The following is a 20,600-nucleotide window of genomic DNA, read 5'->3' on the forward strand; positions in this document are numbered from 1 at the left end:
AATCTAAACATGTACTTACATTTTTGATTATGGGCCCAGTTTTCAAGTTGGTCCAAATCAGGATCAAAAATTATTATATTAAGTATTGTGCAATAGCAAGAAATTTTCAATTGCACAGTATTCAGCAATAGCAAGAAATCTTCAATTGCACAGTATTGTGCAATAGCAAGAAATCTTCAATTGCACAGTATTGTGCAATAGCAAATATTTTCAATTGCACAGTATTGCACAATAGCAAGAAATATCTAATTGCACAATATTGTGCAATAGCAAGAAATTCCAATTGGATTTCAATTGGAGTTATCTTTCTTTGTCCAGAATAGTAGTTGAATCAACTTAAATCATTGTTTTATACAATATACAATGTATATTCACTTTTACTACCAACTGATAGATTAAAACAATCTTTACCATTCAGTAATAACAAGCACTTTTTTTACATTTTAATATTTTATGATGTATTTAAATGAGTAGTTATTGTTGCAAACTTCATTAGAAATTTGAATTGAGATCAGTTTTGAAATAAGGGAAAGGGGGATGTGAAAAAAAAATTGGGGGGTCAATTTTTTTCATTTCAGATTTCATAAATAAAAAGAAAATTTCTTCAAACATTTTTTTGAGAGGATTAATATTCAACAGCATAGTGAATTGCTCAAAGGCAACATTTTTTGTTTAAGTTCATTAGACCACATTCATTCTGTGTCAGAAACCTATGCTGTGTCAACTATTTAATCACAATCCAAATTTAGAGCTGAATCCAGCTTGAATGTTGTGTCCATACTTGCCCCAACCGTTCAGGGTTCTACCTCTGCGGTCGTATAATGCTGCGCCCTGCGAAGCAACTGGTCTAGAATATGTTATAAAGCTAAACTAACCTGCTTCCATTTCAGGTCATCAAGAAAACAACAACTTTGGTTCCATAAATATAAACATAGGACCTGGAGATTGTGAATGGTTTGGTGTTCCTGATAATTATTGGGGTGTTATACAAAATATGTGTGAAAGGTAATTATTGGGGTGTTATACACATTTTTATTAAGTAAATGAACGCAAAACCACAGAGGCAAATTTATTAAGACATAATTTACAATACACCTGAAAATATTTTGAAACAATCCAAAAGTGAAAATATATAAATAATCTTAAAACAACTATATTTAGAATATTAAAAGGTATTGATTTCTTGAAGTATATTTTACACAGTTATAAGGATCATAAATGTGTTAGACTAACCTTAAGTAATAATATATTTAGATGGTTGATAGTATTTTAAGATTTTAAAAAATACACACATAAAAGTTCAGTGAGACTAAGTTTAATGTTTATTCCAGAAATAATCTGAATTATTTGACTGGTTCTTGGTGGCCTATATTAGAAGATCTGTATGAAGAAAATGTACCAGTCTACAGGTTTATCCAGAAGCCTGGTGATTTAGTATGGGTTGGATGTGGAACAGTTCATTGGGTCCAGGCAGTGGTAAGTGGCTTACATTTAAAAGTTTATCTTCTGTAGGTCAAATGTCAGCTTGTTAATTTTTTTAATTTTTTTTATAGAAAATGATGATTAATGCTGATTGGACAACTACCAACAAGTATTAGATTGTGAATTCTTTCGGCATTCACTTTAATTGCATAAATATTTTTTAATAACAAGGGTATAATAGTTAGATATGTGATTACACACTCCTGTATAAACATAAGAATAACCAGATAAACCTGGATTTTAAAAATGATTGGTTGTTTTTAACAGGGATGGTGTAATAATATTGCCTGGAACGTAGGACCTGTAAATCACAAAGCCTATCAGATGGGCATAGAAAGATACGAGTGGAATAAGTTACAGAATTATAAATCTATTGTTCCAATGCAGCATCTGTCCTGGAATATAGCCCGTAATTTACAAATCTCAGAACCAACATTCTTTGAATTAGTCAAGTAAGTATTGAAATATTTAATTCACATATCTGCTATCATCAGTTCCTCTGTTATCTCACAAAACAATGCAGTAGATCAATCGCTATTTCACAAAGCTTTCAGAAAGGGGACTGATCTACCATTTTGTTGTTTATCCATATCTCCTTGGATTGACACATATTTTATCCAATCTTGCACAAAGGTATGTGTTTTACAGGACATGAAGTTGTGCTCTTTATTGTTGATTAGGGTAATTATTGGGGTTGCCCATACTTAAAATTGGTTTAATCATTTCTATTTATAGTATTAGACGAGAACAGCATCCACACATTTTCTTAGGAAGACTTGCACATTTTTTAATAAAAAAAGATAAAGAAAACTATTAGAAATCTACAAAAAATATTTAAAGGTGTTTTTGGAAAACCTTTATTTGTCCAATGATCAACCATCCAAACAACATTCAAAAACAATGGAAATGTCACTTATACAACATGCCCTCGATTCCAAACAACATTCAAAACAATGGAAATGTCACTTATACAACATGCCCTAGATGGATTTAAGATAGACTCAAAATGGATAAACTATTCACTGTTATTGTATATATGCCAGGTATTAAAGTCGGCAAATAGTGAATTGGAAATTTGAACTTCTTTTTGTTCTTTTTGTAGAACTGTATTGATGAGATCTATGAAACAGATTCGATTGACAATGGATTTTGTGGAAGCCATGGGGAAAGACATCAAATGGCAAGGTCGATCTGATAATGAGGCTGCTCACTACTGCAATAACTGTGATGTAAGTAGTTTATAGGGGATCTGATAATGAGACTTTTCCTACTTCAAAGTATGACAAACAAAAATTCAAGTTCTATTAATAAAATAAATGAAAAGATTTACAATTTAAAAAGACAAAACTTAACTGTCATTGAAAATGAGTGTTGACTAGATTAGAATAGTTATTTGACCAGGTGCTGGTTTATTATAGTTTTAAACTTTTATACCTTTATTTCATAATGTGTCTCTTGCTTAGGTTTATATGGTCTGACATTATTTACATTATATAACTTATTTGTTATGACAAAGTTTTTGTTTGTTTTCATATAAATATGAAAAGGATACCTCACTTTCAATGTGAATCATTTTGAAAAGTAAACATGTTATATGCAGCAAAAGAAATTTAGAATATCTGCATCTGTGACATTAGGTATCACACAGATATTGATAAAGTATATTGTTGTCCCGTATATGAAATATTTAAATCTACAATTAAATAAATATGTCCCATTAATTCTGTCTTTGAAGGTTGAAGTGTTTGATGTTTTATTTGTGATGGAACAAGATCGTAAATATGTTGTCCATTGTATGGACTGTGGGAGGAAAATCAGTAATATATTAGAAGGCTTTATCATCCTTAATCAATACAGATTAGAAGAACTATGTGATGTCTACGATCGCTTCCAACTCTCATGTCATGTAAGTATATATTGTTATGTTCAAGAAAAAGAATATAACAGAACAGTAGTGGTATTAATTTCAATATCAAATAATAATCGTAACTTTTAATGTACATCTGCAGTATAATAAAAAAAAACTGTAGTTCTTGGTCAATTTTTGCTTACACTAACCAGTTATTTATTTTAATGTGTGGTTCTTATAATCCCAGATCTCCATTGGTCAATTTCATGAAATAAAACCACAATGTCTGACAACTTCACACAGAAAAAACAAAACTTTGCAGATTTCTGATAAAGAAAGCTGAAGTTTGTCCATCTACAACTTAATATCCAGCATTACTATATTTCTACACTCTACACTCTAGACAGTTACATTTTATAATTTGAAAAGACTTGGCATTTTAAAATAAAGTCTTAAAATGACGAAATGTTGTGTCCCACTGGATATAGTGATAAAATCATTTTACACTCCTTACACCAAAATTGGTTGTTGATTATTTTGTTCGACATACTGGTAGTTGCATATGATATTATTGTTAAATTGTCATTTTACCTTTATATCCATTATTAGAATAATAAATGTATCCATAATGATAAAAAAAATGTGTATATTTTTCAGTTACCAACAGCATCAGTGTGATAAATATCCTAACCTGTCATGACCTGAACTAAAAGGAGACAATGCAGATAGCCTACACCACTATTGTATTATATGTCAATATCAGTTCATTGCTTTCTATTTTGAGTGAATTATCATTTCAACAGTACAGTTATTAACATTTTGTCAGCTTATCAAATTAACTTATTTATTAACCTACTAATATTTCTGGTTATTAATTTTAAACCACTGTGAATTTTGTCCATTTAGAATTGACCTAAATAGATCTGCTAGTGATGGAACAAATAAACGATGTCCGAACTATTCAGCAAGCATTCCTACATTATAATGTTCATTGACCATCCTTGTATAAACTCTAAACAATCGACTAACAAGTCAGAAAGAAAAGTGCCCACTTGTGAAACTTTATTTTGTATGATTTAAGAATTGATCCGTACTGAATTATTTTCATTAACATACTACCACCTAGTATTGTATAAGGCCAAGTATATTTTTATCCTATGCAAATTATCAAAATAGGGATCATCAGATTATTTTTATAGATCATCATTATACCTCACAATTTGTTACCATGGTTACGTAAATATGATCATATTTCTGTACAAATTTCATACAGAATGGACACTGAATTGGAGTACGAGTTGAATGATAGATCTGTGGAATATCAGCTATTCAGGTGATTAAAAGTAAAAAAAAAAAAATTCAAATTAAATAATTGTCATAAAAAAACAGAAAGAAAATAGCATCTGTTTGTTACAATTTTCCATATAAATAAAAGAACATATGTCTGATGATATAACTAAAATTCCAATATAATGAAAAGCAGTTAATTTGTGCAAATTAACGGAATTTTGAACAGTTTAGGAAAGTCAGTCCTCTGTAAAAAAACAATGTCTATTTATTAGGTTTTGATTGGCTTTTGATGTGTCAGAGTGGTTATCATATTTATCATGCCCCATCATATTTTTGTGTTGTTAGGCAGGGAACTATGGGATGGTTTGATGGAATGGAAAAAGACAATAGATTTTATATTTGATAAAAACTCCCGAAAAGATATAAGAGCTGCTATACTTTGGTTATAATACCTTTTTAATCAATGCTATTCAAGCCTGCTTTAACTATTTTTGACAACAGCAAATTCCTATTTTCTGAATTCCTATATACTATAGATATAGGTATGTGAGCATTAATGGGCAATTCTCTCAGGTATTCTAAGAGTTATAATCTTTTTTGTTTTCCATTCCACAAACCATCACATTTATAACTTAATTGATCTCAATTTCATTGTAATTATCATCACAAGATTTATATTCAAATTTTATTATAATTTATTTAAAAAAACATGTATGTTTATTAAATTACACTGTGTATGGCTTATTTATTTATATTTTGTAATAATAAACAACACTTTTTATTATCTTGTGGTAAGACCACATTTGTGTTTAGCTGTGGAGCTTTGGTCAATTTCTAAAAATTCATAACTAAGGAATAAATGTTTTTTGCAAAAAATGTGCTTTTTTCTAAAGATTTTTTTTAATGTTTATAGATGTGTGGTATTCATAATTTTAGTGAAAGGTTTTATATGATGGAACATTTTTTATGAGGAACTAACCCTTTTGATAATTTGTTTTAAGTCAATTATGAGGCTTTATGATAACCTGGCCGGTTTGCCGAGGTAGTCTGTTGGTATTGAATAATGGAATATTTTGGATTTTTATAAATGAAACTACAATCCTTCTCATAATAAAAAATGATGACAGACTATAACTCCAACCTCCTAAGCAGTTGTAGACTGAGATTTCCCGTCACTATCAAATTTTAAATATTTTGATATATTTATCTTGGGATAATTTTGTAGTGAAGGTGAACGAGGCGATTTGTGTAATATTTAAAATAACTGAGATTATTGGGAAAAATTGGAACTTTTTAAATTGATAAAACTTTTGGTATTAAAATGTTTTAATTTAATAAAGAAAAAAGTATGGTTATCAATTTATAGATGTTGCAGAAGTATATACCATGTGATGTTAGAAAGGGAGGTAACAAACTATAGAAATACAAAACCTACGATTAAAGAAATATACACGTTTATTTGTTACACATTATATAATAAATCAAAAGGAGGTGTGTTGTTAGTTTGAAATTTATTTTTTCGTTGATATGTAAATTTATTGAGGTAGTCATACTTAAACTGTATGACAGAATGTACATGGTGTATATATGTGTTCTGTAGGTGTTTGGAGTGAGCTATTTTTAGGATTGGTGTAATTGTTAATGTGCTAAATATAGTTTGCTGAGTTAATAATAACTTCCCTGGTTGTTACCTGTGTATATTTGTTTCCCCTGTTAAATCTCTGATTGTGATCTATGGTGCTTTTTGTTATATAAACATTTCATATGTAAACTGAATGTTCAATCTTATTCCTCAACACTTACAAATGAAATTAAATATAATGCCTTGTGCAAAAACAGTGGAATAGTTTTAATATTGAAATGATTGGATGAGTGGACTAAGTAGTTCTACTATGTCGCTGGCTTGTCAACACTATTTCTGTCTGCTCGAACCTTCCACATGGCAGGTGTCCAATCTAAATTGACTGGGATTGTCAGTTTTCCAGTCAAAGGTCATGATTTTCTCCGGGCACTATGGCTACCCATAAATAGAAAGTGGCCGCTATAAAATAGCCAATACCTGATAAGGAACACAGACTTTCTATCCCTGTTTTAAACTTTCTATAAAAGAGGGACCAAAAGGAAGATTTACATCTTTTTGTTGCAAAATATGTTTTTAAACGTGTTTTCCATGACTTTTTCCATTGATCTATGTAAATATTGTGATTTTTTTGTTGTTGATCAGAATGAATGGTTGACTTTGCTAAACAGTTCAGTTGTTTATAGTTATCATCTGGCTTCATTGAAAAACCCAGAGAAGTCCAGCAAACCATTTACTGTTTACTTGGAGAAAATAATTTGCTGTTTCCATGGAAACAATAAAATAGTTTCTTTTTTTTATACTTATTAAGACAAAAATTTGTGGAGTACATATAATAAAATTTGATTTTTAAAATCAGGTTGACTGGAAAAATTTACATTTCCAAATAAACAGTAAAACTTTTTCTCCAAATGATTTTGTTATGATTAAGTTGGGATTATATGCCAGAAATGTGTTATTAGTCTGATCTCAATAGTGTACTCATACAGTGTAAATTTAATGTTTAACTTATCTTGTTTTACCTCACTTCTCAGCTGTGTTTGGCCATAATATAAAATATTTCTAATTCTTGTTTATCATTCCCATGTGGTCAATAGAACATTGTCTCCATAATATAAAACATAATTCACAAAATTTTAAATGCAGCTATTAGTTGTATTCAATAGTTAACAATTATTACAATGTTAGATAAAAACACATGAAATTGATAAATAAGTAGTTAAAATAATTCTCACGTTTTCCTGTTCACTGCTTTAAAAGCAGCATTTCATCTTGTTCATAGTTAGCTGTATAAATGATGATTTAGAAACATTTTTATTGTGGCCACATTGATAATGATATTTATACTGTGTTATAATAAAACACGCCAATATTTCTATATACTTGTTGTTATTTCTTTAAAATTTCAGACACAACTGGTTCTCTCCTTACTCGTTGAGAAATACTCCAGCTATGTCAAAGTTTAGTTTTCAGTAACCATGTTCAGTCAAAGAGTTTTGACACAAATATCTCTCCATACATTTTGATCAAGAACACCCTAGACATTCTCTTCAGAACTAGCATCATAAATGACAACGACATCCTAGTTAGTATCATAGACAGAACTACTAGTAGTACAATGAATAACCAGAGGTATGGACAAAAACATCAATGAGACAGCAACCTAACGAAACAAAGACATTTATGAGTTAATTAAGTCCGCAACAGTTGGCAGTCTTGTACTCAATGTTGAGCTTTACACAGTCAAATCTAAAAGTTGTCAGTAAATTCTATAGACTATCAAAGATCTGCCATCAATATGGAATTATGCAAATAACAAACAAACATTAAAAAATCAAAAAACTTTATTACAAATATCACATAAACTTAACATGATCAAAGAAAATGATGTCAAGTTCAGATAAACCAAATTTGAAATACATATTCACCTTACAAATGTTCCATACATCAAATATGCTTGAAATGTAGTTTGCATATCTAAGAAACAAACTTATCATTGATTAATAAACTATGAAAACGAAGCCAAGGTCAGATGAACCCTGCCAGACAGACGTGTACACCTTACAATCTTGACATGCTTTAAAAATTGTTGACCTTTTGCATATAGTATCTTAACCCTTTAACCCCCAATCCCGCCTGTAGGCGTGATGGCGACAACCATTCTTTGATGGCCCGTATGACCCTCCATACCTATTTTGAAATGCCCAACCTAAACTGTCATAATAGCAGGGACTTCAACCAAGCAGTTCATGGTCAATAAACTCTTCTCAGACGTCTGTTAATGAAAATATGGCACTTTGAAAGCTGTTTAAGAGTTCAAAATCGGAAAAACGTGAAAAGTAGCCAAAATCAGGTGGGGGTGGGAATCTTTTGATGGCCCCTACGTAACTGGTAGTCATTGTAGGTATAAACTATTATCGTAAATTCATGCATAGGTGGTATAGGAACACAAAGAGGTATAATATGTCCAAAAGGAGACTAGTCTGTAAAATCTAGGTCACCGATTTGTCAAAAATCCGGAAAAACAGACATTTAGGCAGACCTGACTTAACAATAATAATTCGCCAGCAAGACACTTAAGACCCATAAACTCCCAGTTAGCATGAATGGACTGCTGTATCTAGGGTAAGACTTGAATGACAAAGAAACACAATCTGGTCAATGTTCGCCTCTCAAGGTCGTTAAAAAATCGGAAAATAGACGGAAAATTACCATTTTTCAGTGGGGGTGGGTTCAAACCCACGAGAAAATCTTCCCCCTCCCACCCCACCCCCAACCCATGCCATCCGACCCCAAATCTCAATATATAGTTTAATAGATGAACATCAGTTACAGCATCAAGAGTCTGCTAACTTGCATATAATTTGCATATGATTGCAAATTTTCGAAAATGCCTGATTTTCCAGAAACCTCTTGAGGGCGAATGAGTTAAGAAACAAAATGAGCTAGGAAAACTTAACATTCATTAATGTCATTAAATGAACAATGAAAAGGGGGTCATGGTCAGATGATAATTGCCAGACAGACGTATACACCTTACAATAATTCCATTCACCAAATATAAAAGACCTTTTGCCTATAGTATTTGAAAAACAGACCCCAAAATCTTAATATTAAGCAATGAACCATAAACATGAGGTAAAGGTAAAAAAAAAGCCAGACTGACATGTACATCATAAAATATTCTCATACACTTTATATATTTGACCTATTGCATACAGTATTAGAAAAACAGACCAAAACACAAAAACTTAATCATAACCACTGGACCATGAAATGAGGTCAAGGTTCGAAGACACCTGCCAATTGGACATGTTCACCTTACAATCATTCCATACACCAAATATAGTTGATTTTTTGCTTAAAGTATCTGAGATAGGGACTTGACCACCAAAACTTAACCTTGTTCACTGATCCATGATCAATGAAATGAGGTCGAGGTCAAACTGTCTGACGGGCATGAGGACTTTGCAAGATAAATATCAAATACAGTTATTATTACTTATAAGAGAGAAATTAAGGATGCTAAATGAAAATGAGGTCAAGGATAATGAACATATGACAGCCGAAAACTTCATAACATAACGCATCTGTAAAACAAAGTATGAAGGATCTAGGTCTTCTACCTTCTCAATCTGAAATATAAAGTTAGTTCATGCCAACGTAACCGGTTCGCTATCCCTATGTCGAGCTTTCTGTGACAGAATTCGCAGGCTCGACAAAAACAACATTGAAAGTTTGTAATTTCCGAAATCAAATTCAATGCATAATCATAAATGGCTGTTGTTATGAATTAATACCATCCTACTTTGTAATGTTGATGGCTGTAAATAGCCTAAAATATCGTTCATTATTATACATGATATAGCTATGTTTTATAATTATTGGTAATACATGTACTTCAATGGTTCAATATGTAAGTGGCTATAAATTAACTAATGTAGCGGAGTTTAAGATCAAGTTACAGTAAATGGACTGTCACAGATTTTCTTAAAATTTTGCATACGCCTTTAGATCGTTGAAACGTAGCTGAAATTCGAAAACATTATGTCTTTATCTCTCTCCCCCCTTTAATATTGCAGATTGAATTTGTATAGAATTACAATTCCCCGCCTCATTTTTGTCAAGGCTTCGACTTAAGTCGAAGAAGCGAGACATAGCGATCCAACATTCCGTCGGCGTCCACAAATATTCACTCTGTGGTGAAAGTTTTTGAAATTTTAATAACTTTCTTAAACTATCCCGGATTTGTACCAAACTTGGACAGAAGCTTGTTTATGATCATAAGATAGTATCCCAAGTAAATTTTGTAAATATAAAATTCCACTTTTTTCCATATTTTGCTTATAAATGGACTTCGTTTTTCTGACGAATTCATTCACTCTGTGGTTGAAGTTTTAACATTTTATTAACTTTCTTTAACTTTCTTGGATTTGTACTAAACTTGGACAGAAGATTGTTTATGATCATAAGTAAGTATCCAGAAGTTACTTTTGTAAAAAAAAATTATTTTTTCAGTATTTTATTTATAAAAGGACTTAATTTTTCTGCCAGGAAACAATCCATTCAGTCATTCACTCTGAGGTTAAAGTTTTTAAAGTTTTAATAACTTTCTTATACTATATTCTAGATTTGTACCAAACTTGGACAGAAGCTTGTTTATGATCAAAAGCTAGTATCTAGAAGGAAAGTTTGTTAAAATTTTGTACCTGTTTTATCTGCATTTTATTTATAAATGGACCTTCCAGTTAACATTACATACAGTCTGCGGTTAAAGTTTTTAAAACATTTATTATATTCATAAACTATTCTGGATTTTTACCCAACTTTGACAGAAGCTTCTAACAATCAAAAGATATTATCGAGAGGAATATTTATTGATTTTTTCCCTCATTTTTGTTGAGGCTACGATTAACAGCAAAAGTAGGGGAGACACTGGGTACCGCGGAACCCTTACATTTTTAACTGCTAAAAGTGATAGGTAAGCATTCGTGTGAAATATACAGGTAAATTAGAGTTCCCCTACAAATTATCTACCTGTCAATGCTTAATTACACGACACAATAAACAAATTCTTTTGTTTATAACCGTTTTATTCAATAATCATAAAATCGCAAGGGAGCTGTGTGTAATGTCACTTTATACACGTGATTATATATAAGGTTCTTATAAAAATTGAGATCAGAAATTTTGATAACTTACAATTTAAACTTCCGTAACACAGCTGACTTGCACTCCAGAAAAAACACTGGTTAAGAACATTAAAAAAACAGATTGCTTGAATTTTATGAGGTATGTTGAATAAATTAAATAAATACATTTTTTTAAATCAATGATTAATAGAACTGTCGAAAATAACATTTTGAATGGTAATTCGCGAGTATTTAAGTCCCAAAATTGAATTAACAAAAAACTGGGACTATTATACTAAAAGAAGAAACATTGTCAGATAATTTCTACTCATAACTAGTCGATTAGGGAGGCATTTAAGCAAGAGTGGTGGACAGCAAGTCACAGAAAAAAATCTGTTTTAAAGAAGAAAACACCTTAGTCCTGTTAAAAAAAAAATCATTTTTCTTGAACTTTTATATATTATACATCATTTTTGTTATTAAAATTTATTGAATAAATATCAATAATGATCAAATAATTGTTAAGAAAACAAAATGTCAAAGTAGACAGGTACTAAAATGGCTTCATGGTGTCAAGAAATATATATCCTTTGCATGATTAAAAATATATATCCTTTGCATGATTAAAATTCAATAAAATTTCATTTATCAAGGCTTATGAACTGTTTCCTAAATTATGAAATGAATATATGTAATAAAATGAATATATTTCAAGATATTTTGCTTTTATATTCAAACAATAATTATTGTAAAACAAAAATGATCTCAATTCAAACTAATGGAGTTTGCAACAATAACTACTCATTTAACAGTGGCGGATCCAGATATTTTCATAAGTGGGGGCTCAATGACTGACCTAAGAGGGGTCCCGCTCCAGTCACGCTTCAGTGATTCCCTATATAAGCAACCAAATTTTTTCCCAAAAAAAAAGCCGGGGGCCCTGGCCTCCTGCCCCCCCCCTAAATCCGCCTCTGTTTAAATACATCATAAAATATTAAAATATAAAATGCCATACAGCTATGGTTAAAATTAATATTAAAAATAATAACTTCTAAAAAAATAAATGGGAATGTGTCCAAAGGGACACAGACGATTCTCCCGCTAGCATATAACGTTATAAAGGGACATAACATAAGAACTGTAAAAGTGAAGCTGCCAAAAATTTAACTTAAACTGAGTCAATAAGCATTATATACACATTTCATTATATTAAGTTGAGACAAACTTAAGTTAAAAGAACAGAAACTAAAAAAAATCTTCAATTTTTCAACTTGTAAAGGGGCATAACCCTAGAATGGTAATCAAAGTGTTTGTAATCACTGAATGGTAAAGATGGCTTTAATTTATCAGTTGGTAGTAAAGTGAATATTGCATTGTATATTGTATACATGTGTATATAGAATTAATTTAAGTTGATTCAACTACTATTCTGGACAAATAAAGATAACTCCAATTTTCATTGAAGATTTCATAAAGCATTGGTTTTAGGTGATTAAACAACCATTATCATCATATGGACATAGAGATAACTCCAATTTATTGTCTTGAAACGGGTCCGTAGAAATACCGCAAAGGACCTCCTTAGTGCACTAAGAACAAAAATGTGCACTAAGGACCTGATGGAATGATACAGCGGCCACAAAGGACATGGCATATAGAAATATACTTTGAAAAATTTCATAATTTCAAATTTCATAATCATAACTTTTGTAATTAGAAAGTTATTTAATGTTTTATCGACACGCGCCTCAATCAGTGTAATCGATAGAAATTCATGTTCACTCAACCTTGACCCGTTTATAATCCACTTATAAACTGATTAAACATGTATACGGTATTTGGTGTTCTGTGTTTGTTGTTACTGTCGTGTTTATTTTGTATTTCTGTCTGTTTAAAAAGTTAAAACATGTATATTTTTCTTAACAAACACATAAGAAAACAAATAATTCAAAATATAACAGTTTATTACATTTTTAAAATATAACAGTTTATGACATTTTTAAACAGTTTATGACATTTTTAAAACATAACACTTCATGACATTTAAAAAATATAACAGTTTATAACATAGTTTTTAAATTAATTTATATTGATATACATATTTACATATATAGATACACTATGTAACAGTCAAGTACAATCATTTGGCAAACCGCGGCATTGTTCTTGCAGCTGCACTTTTTGGTCTATGTCGTTGACCTGGCTTACGAGCTAGACGCTTCACATTGGGAATGACGAGTTTCCCATTTGATGAGAAAATCATTTTGTCTGTTAAGGTCTTGTGCGCTAGTACCTTTTTGTACAGTTTATCTTTTTCTTCGGGAGTTTTTGTGCCCCATATATAAGGAGAAGTGTAGATTTTTTGAAACAATTCGGATAGTTCGTAGTTTCCTTGACCATATATCGATCGCCTTATGTCAATAAAATGAAGTTTTGTTATGTCGAATATCTTGGTCAGTAATTCAGGCAGAATCTGCGGCTTCCAGTCTGTTGCAATTTTAAATCTGTGGTTCATGCTTTCACAATTGTTGTTTGTCCACAATCGGTCTGGATTTGAAGAGTTTTTTAGCGGTCTATTTACGTGGTGAAAGAGTCTGTTTTTCAGTCTCTTTGTGTAATAATCTGTGATGATGGGGTATTTATTGCACAGGTTTTCGGATTTCAAATTAAAATCAATAGTGTCATTTGATGTCACGATACCATCATCACCAAACAAGTCCGACATAATATGTGATCGTTCTTCTTTTGTTAAGGGCAATTTATTTTTCATATGGTCGGTAACATTGTCTTTCATGTGTTTTGTACACAAGAGTCTTTCTGAAGTGTTGAAAACTTTATCAATGGCTTTAGTGATACCACCCTCGTCGTCTGAGCCTATACGTATGTCAATATATTTTACATCGGCGTCGAGACGTGCTTTCACATGTGACAGAAATGAGTGGTAAGTATAATATGAGGCGTCCCAGTGAAAAAGATGTGGTATGATTGCCATATATTTTTTTACAGTATTTTTTAAATGCATTAGTGTTATATTTATAACATTAAATTTTCTAATCATACAAAATATTTTACCTTTGGTATTTAAATGCATTAGTATTATATTTATATCATTAAATTTTATAATCATACAAAATACTCATATAGAGGAGAATAACAATTAATTCATAATCTTGCTGTACTATACAACGAATTTTATATATTGAACCAAAAGTTAACTTGAAAATGAACTTCAACAACATTGTGAATATATTGGTTTCTCAAATGTCTATTACATTGTAAAAGAAAATGGTCTTCATCTTCAAAAAAAGTATTTTTCATAGTACACAGTTATGATTATTCTCTTTTTGAAAAATATAAAAAAAAAAACGGTATGTTATTTCATAAAATAGTATTTACCTCTTGAAGTCTTTCTATTACACGTTTGTAATCGGGTTTTGAAGAACCCCACGGACGCCACATTTTTTATTCTCAGATATCTTTCAAGGTATAATAATAGATGTTAACTCTTGTGTTGTAAATAAGAAATGAAATCTCAGAAGCATTTTGTTTCTCAATTTGTATCTCAAAATTGGCTTCTTTAAAAAAAAAAAAAAAAAAAAAAAGAGGTTTATTTAACAATTTCCTTTAAAACAAAAGAAAACAAAGGCAAAGTAAACACAAAATTCAATTTTTAATTTTTCTTTCATCATTTGAAATTATACCAAGCCAGAGACACCGTTAGGTTTATTCAAAAACTACCATTAACTAATCAATTAGTAACGATCAAAAGATAATTGTTTATTCGATAAGGTTGATTGGACATGATGATTGGGAACTTGCAATAAGCCGTTGGTCACGTGTCGAATGGCACGCGCTGATTAAAGATCATTGAAAAGTCATTTAACTTCAAAATTACAAAAGCTATTAATACCAAACTTTAAAATTATGAGTTATATACTTATATCTTCTTATATCCATGTTCTTTGTGGTCCTAGCGCATTGTTTTAGTGTCCTTAGTGCAAAAACTTTCTCCTTAGTGCACTAAGAAGTCCTTTGCGGTATTTCTACGCACCGTTAAAATATATCCCAACCTTCTACTAGATGATAGCTTGTTTTGGGCCCCTTTGGGCCCCTAATTTCTAAACCGTAGGGACCACAACTCTAAAAATCAATCCCTAGCTTCTTTTTGTGGTTATAAACATTGTGTTAAAATTCTATTGATTTTATTACTTATCCTAAAGTTATGAAACCATCCGTCTACGGACGACGACGCCGACGACGACGTGATAACAATATATGAACGCAAAATTTTTGCGGTCGTTTAAAAATTATTTGATACTTTTTGTCCTGTCAAATTTAGTACATGATATAAAAAAGAAGATGTACGTGGTATGATTGCCAATGAGACAACTCTCCACAAATGACAAAAAAGAAACAGAAAGTAACAATTATAGGTCACCCTACAATGAACAAAGCCCATATTGCATAGTCAGCTATAAAAAGGCCCCGAAATGACAATGTAAAACAATTCAGACTAGAAAACTAACGGACTTATATTTCACTGAAGTTTAATTTAAATTGATGAAAGAGCTTTTGAGTTGTTGTGCGAAATGTTGACGACGTACGGACGGAAGGATAGACAACGGTATACCATAATATATCCCGGAAACAGGCGTATACAAACGGTAAATGGGAATTGAATATCTTAAATATCTTACTTGGTATGATATACGGTCAATGTAGAAAACCTTTGATGAATCTTGTTTAAAATTAAGTCGACAGAGTACCAAACATTTCCTATTGTTTTAATATCTCTATTGACATTTTAAGGTTTTGTAAATGCTCCTTAGTTTAAACATATTTATTTATAGTGGATTGGGAAACAAGTTTTTGCAACTTATATTAATTCCTTTCCACTTTGCGGGTGCGAGTGCTGCCTTGTAGCGGCATTAGCCTACTCTTTTTCGAAATCTACAAGGGTGTCTTTAACGTGCAAGAGATATGGCTCTCTCTTAACACGGATCAGCCATTTATCGTCCCCTTCCGACGGACTATCATCGTTTCCTCAAGACCATACTCGCTGATAGTGTCAAGGGAGAACCGAAAATTGAGTTCCTGAAATTTTCATCCCAAATAAATGATCAGCTCTGTATCTACGATCAAGACAGAACACAATGCAATCATCCATAGAACACGATCATTCATAAATATTATCTTTAGAATTGGAGGAAAGTTACAATCTAAAGTTCAAGCTGTATTGAACTCAAATAAAATGTTGGTAAACGAAAAAAACCCATACATATTTGGTAAGGAATGAGTCACACATTTGATGAAGAAGTGGGAAAGTCACCAATTTGATCGGACAAAATATTTAATGTATTTGAGATAAAGTTTACAATTATTGCATACATGAAACAAAGTTGTTTTATGTCTTAGAGTGTATGAGAAGTAGACCTAATCACAAATACAGTACCTATATAAATGAGAATGAAGGTGTCAAGGTCAGACGAACACTGCCTGACATATACCAAAACATTTTAATACCTAGTGTCATAATGTTTAACTTATAAGAATCTGGGATGTATGATAACAGACATAGGGAGAAACTGATACAATCAGGAAACTAATGTATAGTTACTATAGTAACCATGGGAATGAGGTCAAGGCCATGACATATCGTAACTGCAGATAACGTTCTTCTTCTTCTAAATACTGCCCACATCCAACATGATGAATATTCTGGCAAGTTGCGCATGATTAAAAACAGATAGAAAAAATAGGTTAAAACAAATTGTTCTTTTGATTAAGTTTGAGGTTTTGGTCACTTCAGACCTGAATAGTATTATAGTATAGTATAGTTCTATTACATATGAAAAAAAAACATTTGTTAACAGGTGTTCTACTATTTGAAATATAATTCGTGATGCTATCACAATAGATGGAAACGGTATTTTATCAAATATCTAGTTACTTATGTTACTAAAAAGAAAAAGAACTGCATAGAACAGTGTTGATGAAAAAAACCTACAATTTTGCCTAAATTGAAAAAAAGTGAAATCACAAAAATATTGAACTCCGAGGAAATTTCAATTGGAAAGTCACCAATCAAATGGCAAAATCAAATGACAAAACATCAAACGAATGGACAACTGTCACATTCCAGACTTGGCACAGCATTTTCAAATGTTGGATTGAACCTGGTTTTATAGGGTCAAAGCTCTCACTTGTATGACAGTTGCATTAAATATAAGTCTCATGTTCTATTATAAGTTTTAGTAGCAACCACTGTTAATAATTTTTAGATTTTTTTTAACAAACTCCAAGTGAAACAACCTAAAAAGGAGGATTGACAACTTACTTTGTTTCAACTAAATGGACAAAATGATAAATGATATCACTGGCCCTTTGTGCCAGGTAAGCTTGAAATAGAAAATGGACATATGGGCTTTGCTCATTGTTGAAGGCCGTACGGTGACCTATAGTTGTTAACTTCTGTGTCATTTGCTCTCTTGTGAAGAGTTGTCTCATAGGCAACCATACCACTGCCTTCTTCTTTATATATTTTTCCTGTATGATCGTTTTGTTCTAACAATATAAATTCATTTTCATTCCAATTGGTTTGAATTGTAAACATACCAGAATTTTGACAAAAAAACAAATGCTGGTGAAAAGAACACAACAATTGATAATTACACAACGTCATGCATGTATTAAACCTTGAATTTCATACAAAGCAAAAAGCATTGATCCTTTTATCAGAATTTTTGTCTGCAGAATCTTCAGTACATTTAGAAGGACCCTACAGCAAGGTTTAAGTTGATTAAAATAAGAGGTTCTACAAAAGTGTAGGCTCGCTCTTTGTTCTATAATAACAGAAAAACTGACCCTAAGCAGCTTGCCCTTTGGCCTACATATATGGGGAAGACTGACCCTAAGCAGCTTGCCCTTTGGCCTACATATATGGGGTAGACTGACCCTAAGCAGCTTGCCCTTTGGCCTACATATATTGGGAAGAATGATACTAAATACAACTACGTTAAATATATTTTGATCTTACTGTTTTATTATATGTCTCTGATATCACTTGTTAAAATTGAAACAACTAGATACCATTGAGATGGGAGCCATCTCTGTGGGCCCCGCTGTCAATAACGTGGGGTAAATAAGTTGTATGGATAATCTGATATGAAGCATTATTTGAAGTTATTACATAGTCTCATGTGTGATTTTATTCTAAGATTTTAAGTTAAAACTGATAAATATTCTTAACTTACTTTCATAGTATAATAGTGATATGTTAAGAACAACGAACGGATGGACAGACCGACAGACTGACCTTTGACTTAGGATGCATACATTATGACACATTATCTGGTGTTGGTTAATATATATGTTAAGTTGAAAATGTTTGTCAGGTATAAAGTATGAAATAATAACAGCTGTCCTCTCAAAATAGTGTGGATCAAATTTGTTAGCGATGGACAGACCAACAGACAGACAGACCTTTGACCTAGGAAGTTGTACATACATCATGACACACCCTCTGGTGTTGGTTAAAATAGATGTCAAGTATAATATTTGAAATCATAACGGTTCTCAAGATATAGAGCAGACACCATCTTCACCACAGGACACGGGGTTGTCAACTGAAACCAATTTTTTTTTGACTCTGACCTTTGACCTAGGAAGTTGTACATACATCATGATATGCCCTCTGGTGGTGGTTAAAATGGATGTCAAGTATAAATTTTGAAATCATAATGGTTATCTAGATATTGAGCGGACACGATCTTCACCACAGGACACGGGGTTGTTAACTGAAACCAAAGTTTTTGACCTTGACCTTTGACCTAGGAAGTTGTACATACATCATGACACACCCTCTGGTGTTGGTTAATAAACATGTTAAGTATTAAGTATAAAATCATAACGGTTATCTAGATACGGAGCTGACACGATCTTCACCACAGGACACGGGGTTGTCAACTGAAACCAAAGTTTTTGACCTTGACCTTTGACCTAGGAAGTTGTACATACATCATGACACACCCTCTGGTGTTAGTTAAAATGGATGTCAAGTATAAACTTTGAAATCATAAGGGTTCTCAAGATATAGAGCGGACACGGATCAACACGGTTGTCAACTGAAACCAAAAGTTTTTTGACCTTGACCTTTGACCTAGGAAGTTGTACATACATCATGACATGCCCTCTGGTGGTGGTTAATAAACATGTAAAGTATAAAGTATAAAGTATGAAATCATAATGGTTCTCTAGATATGGAGCGGACACAAAGTTAAAGTGTAACAGACGGACGGACAGACTGATCACTATAGGGCGACCCGCCTAAAGGCAGGGCCCTAATAATCCAAACGATTTTATATCATTTAAGAAGTTTTCATCCAGCATATCTCATACTCTAATGGTTAAATGGATAAATCCTACTAGAATTATCCTAAATGCTTATTTTGATTTCTTCTCAAATTTTAAGATTGTTTTTTAATTTGCAGGTTCAAATGGCACTGAGAGAAATGGCATTATGTGAAGCTCGACAACCTAACTGTGGTGATGACAGCCATGACTGTGAGAGAGCAACATATCACGACATCCGAGAATATTGGGTTCAAAAGACACAAGACAACAAACACCATGACACAGACGAACACTGTTCATGGAATTGTAGCTTAAGACCTAGACCAAGTAACAATATAAACACTACATGTGAAGAGAAGTCAGAAGATAACGCATGGTTTTCCAGCCAACAAACACGAACCATTGGTGTTATATTAGCTGGTGTAGGTGTTGCAGGAGCCTGCTTTACTTTTTTTAAATTTCTGACAAACCCTTCAATTAAAAACAATTGAAATTTATGTCAAATTAAAATCCATTTATAATTGTTATCTATTCAACTGTTGTTAAGTTATATTGTACCTTATGATACAAAATATTCGGAAGCCTATACTCAGTTTATATGTACATCTGTGTTATTAAATTATTTGCCTGAAAAGACTTGCATAATAATTGTTATGCCCTTACTCGTGGAGTTTTTAAACTACCATGCCCCTGTCAGATTTTCTGTTGGTATTACTGTTCTGTATTACTCAATTTGTGCATTGAGAAATAATTTAATTTTTGGTCTGAACTTTTTTTAATGTTGATTATCTAATAGGCTTCATATCCCGTTTACAGATTGAGCTTTTATTTTGCTTTGTATGGCAATTTTAGACCTAGTAAGAAGGAATTAAACTGGATACCTGATTTTCTGGTCTGGCAAGCTGTATTAAATGTT

The 20,600-nt window shown here is 31.8% G+C and overlaps 1 protein-coding gene across 6 annotated transcripts in view; it reads left to right on the top strand.

The window, feature by feature from the left end:
* LOC139514715 (lysine-specific demethylase 6A-like) overlaps window positions 1–7,578 on the top strand; it is a 76,854-nt gene extending 69,276 nt beyond the window's left edge. For all 6 annotated transcript variants that reach the window (XM_071304286.1, XM_071304289.1, XM_071304288.1 and 3 more), the window contains 6 exons: window positions 891–1,005; window positions 1,332–1,476; window positions 1,750–1,934; window positions 2,585–2,711; window positions 3,218–3,388; window positions 3,989–7,578. In XM_071304286.1, coding sequence (XP_071160387.1) covers window positions 891–1,005; window positions 1,332–1,476; window positions 1,750–1,934; window positions 2,585–2,711; window positions 3,218–3,388; window positions 3,989–4,009 — 764 coding nt within the window. In that variant the 3' untranslated portion in view covers window positions 4,010–7,578. The remainder of the gene's footprint in view (window positions 1–890; window positions 1,006–1,331; window positions 1,477–1,749; window positions 1,935–2,584; window positions 2,712–3,217; window positions 3,389–3,988) is intronic.
* Window positions 7,579–20,600: the final 13,022 nt, after the last annotated feature.

The sequence above is a fragment of the Mytilus edulis genome, chromosome 3, assembly GCF_963676685.1.
Source record: "Mytilus edulis chromosome 3, xbMytEdul2.2, whole genome shotgun sequence".
Lineage (NCBI taxonomy): Eukaryota > Metazoa > Mollusca > Bivalvia > Mytilida > Mytilidae > Mytilus > Mytilus edulis.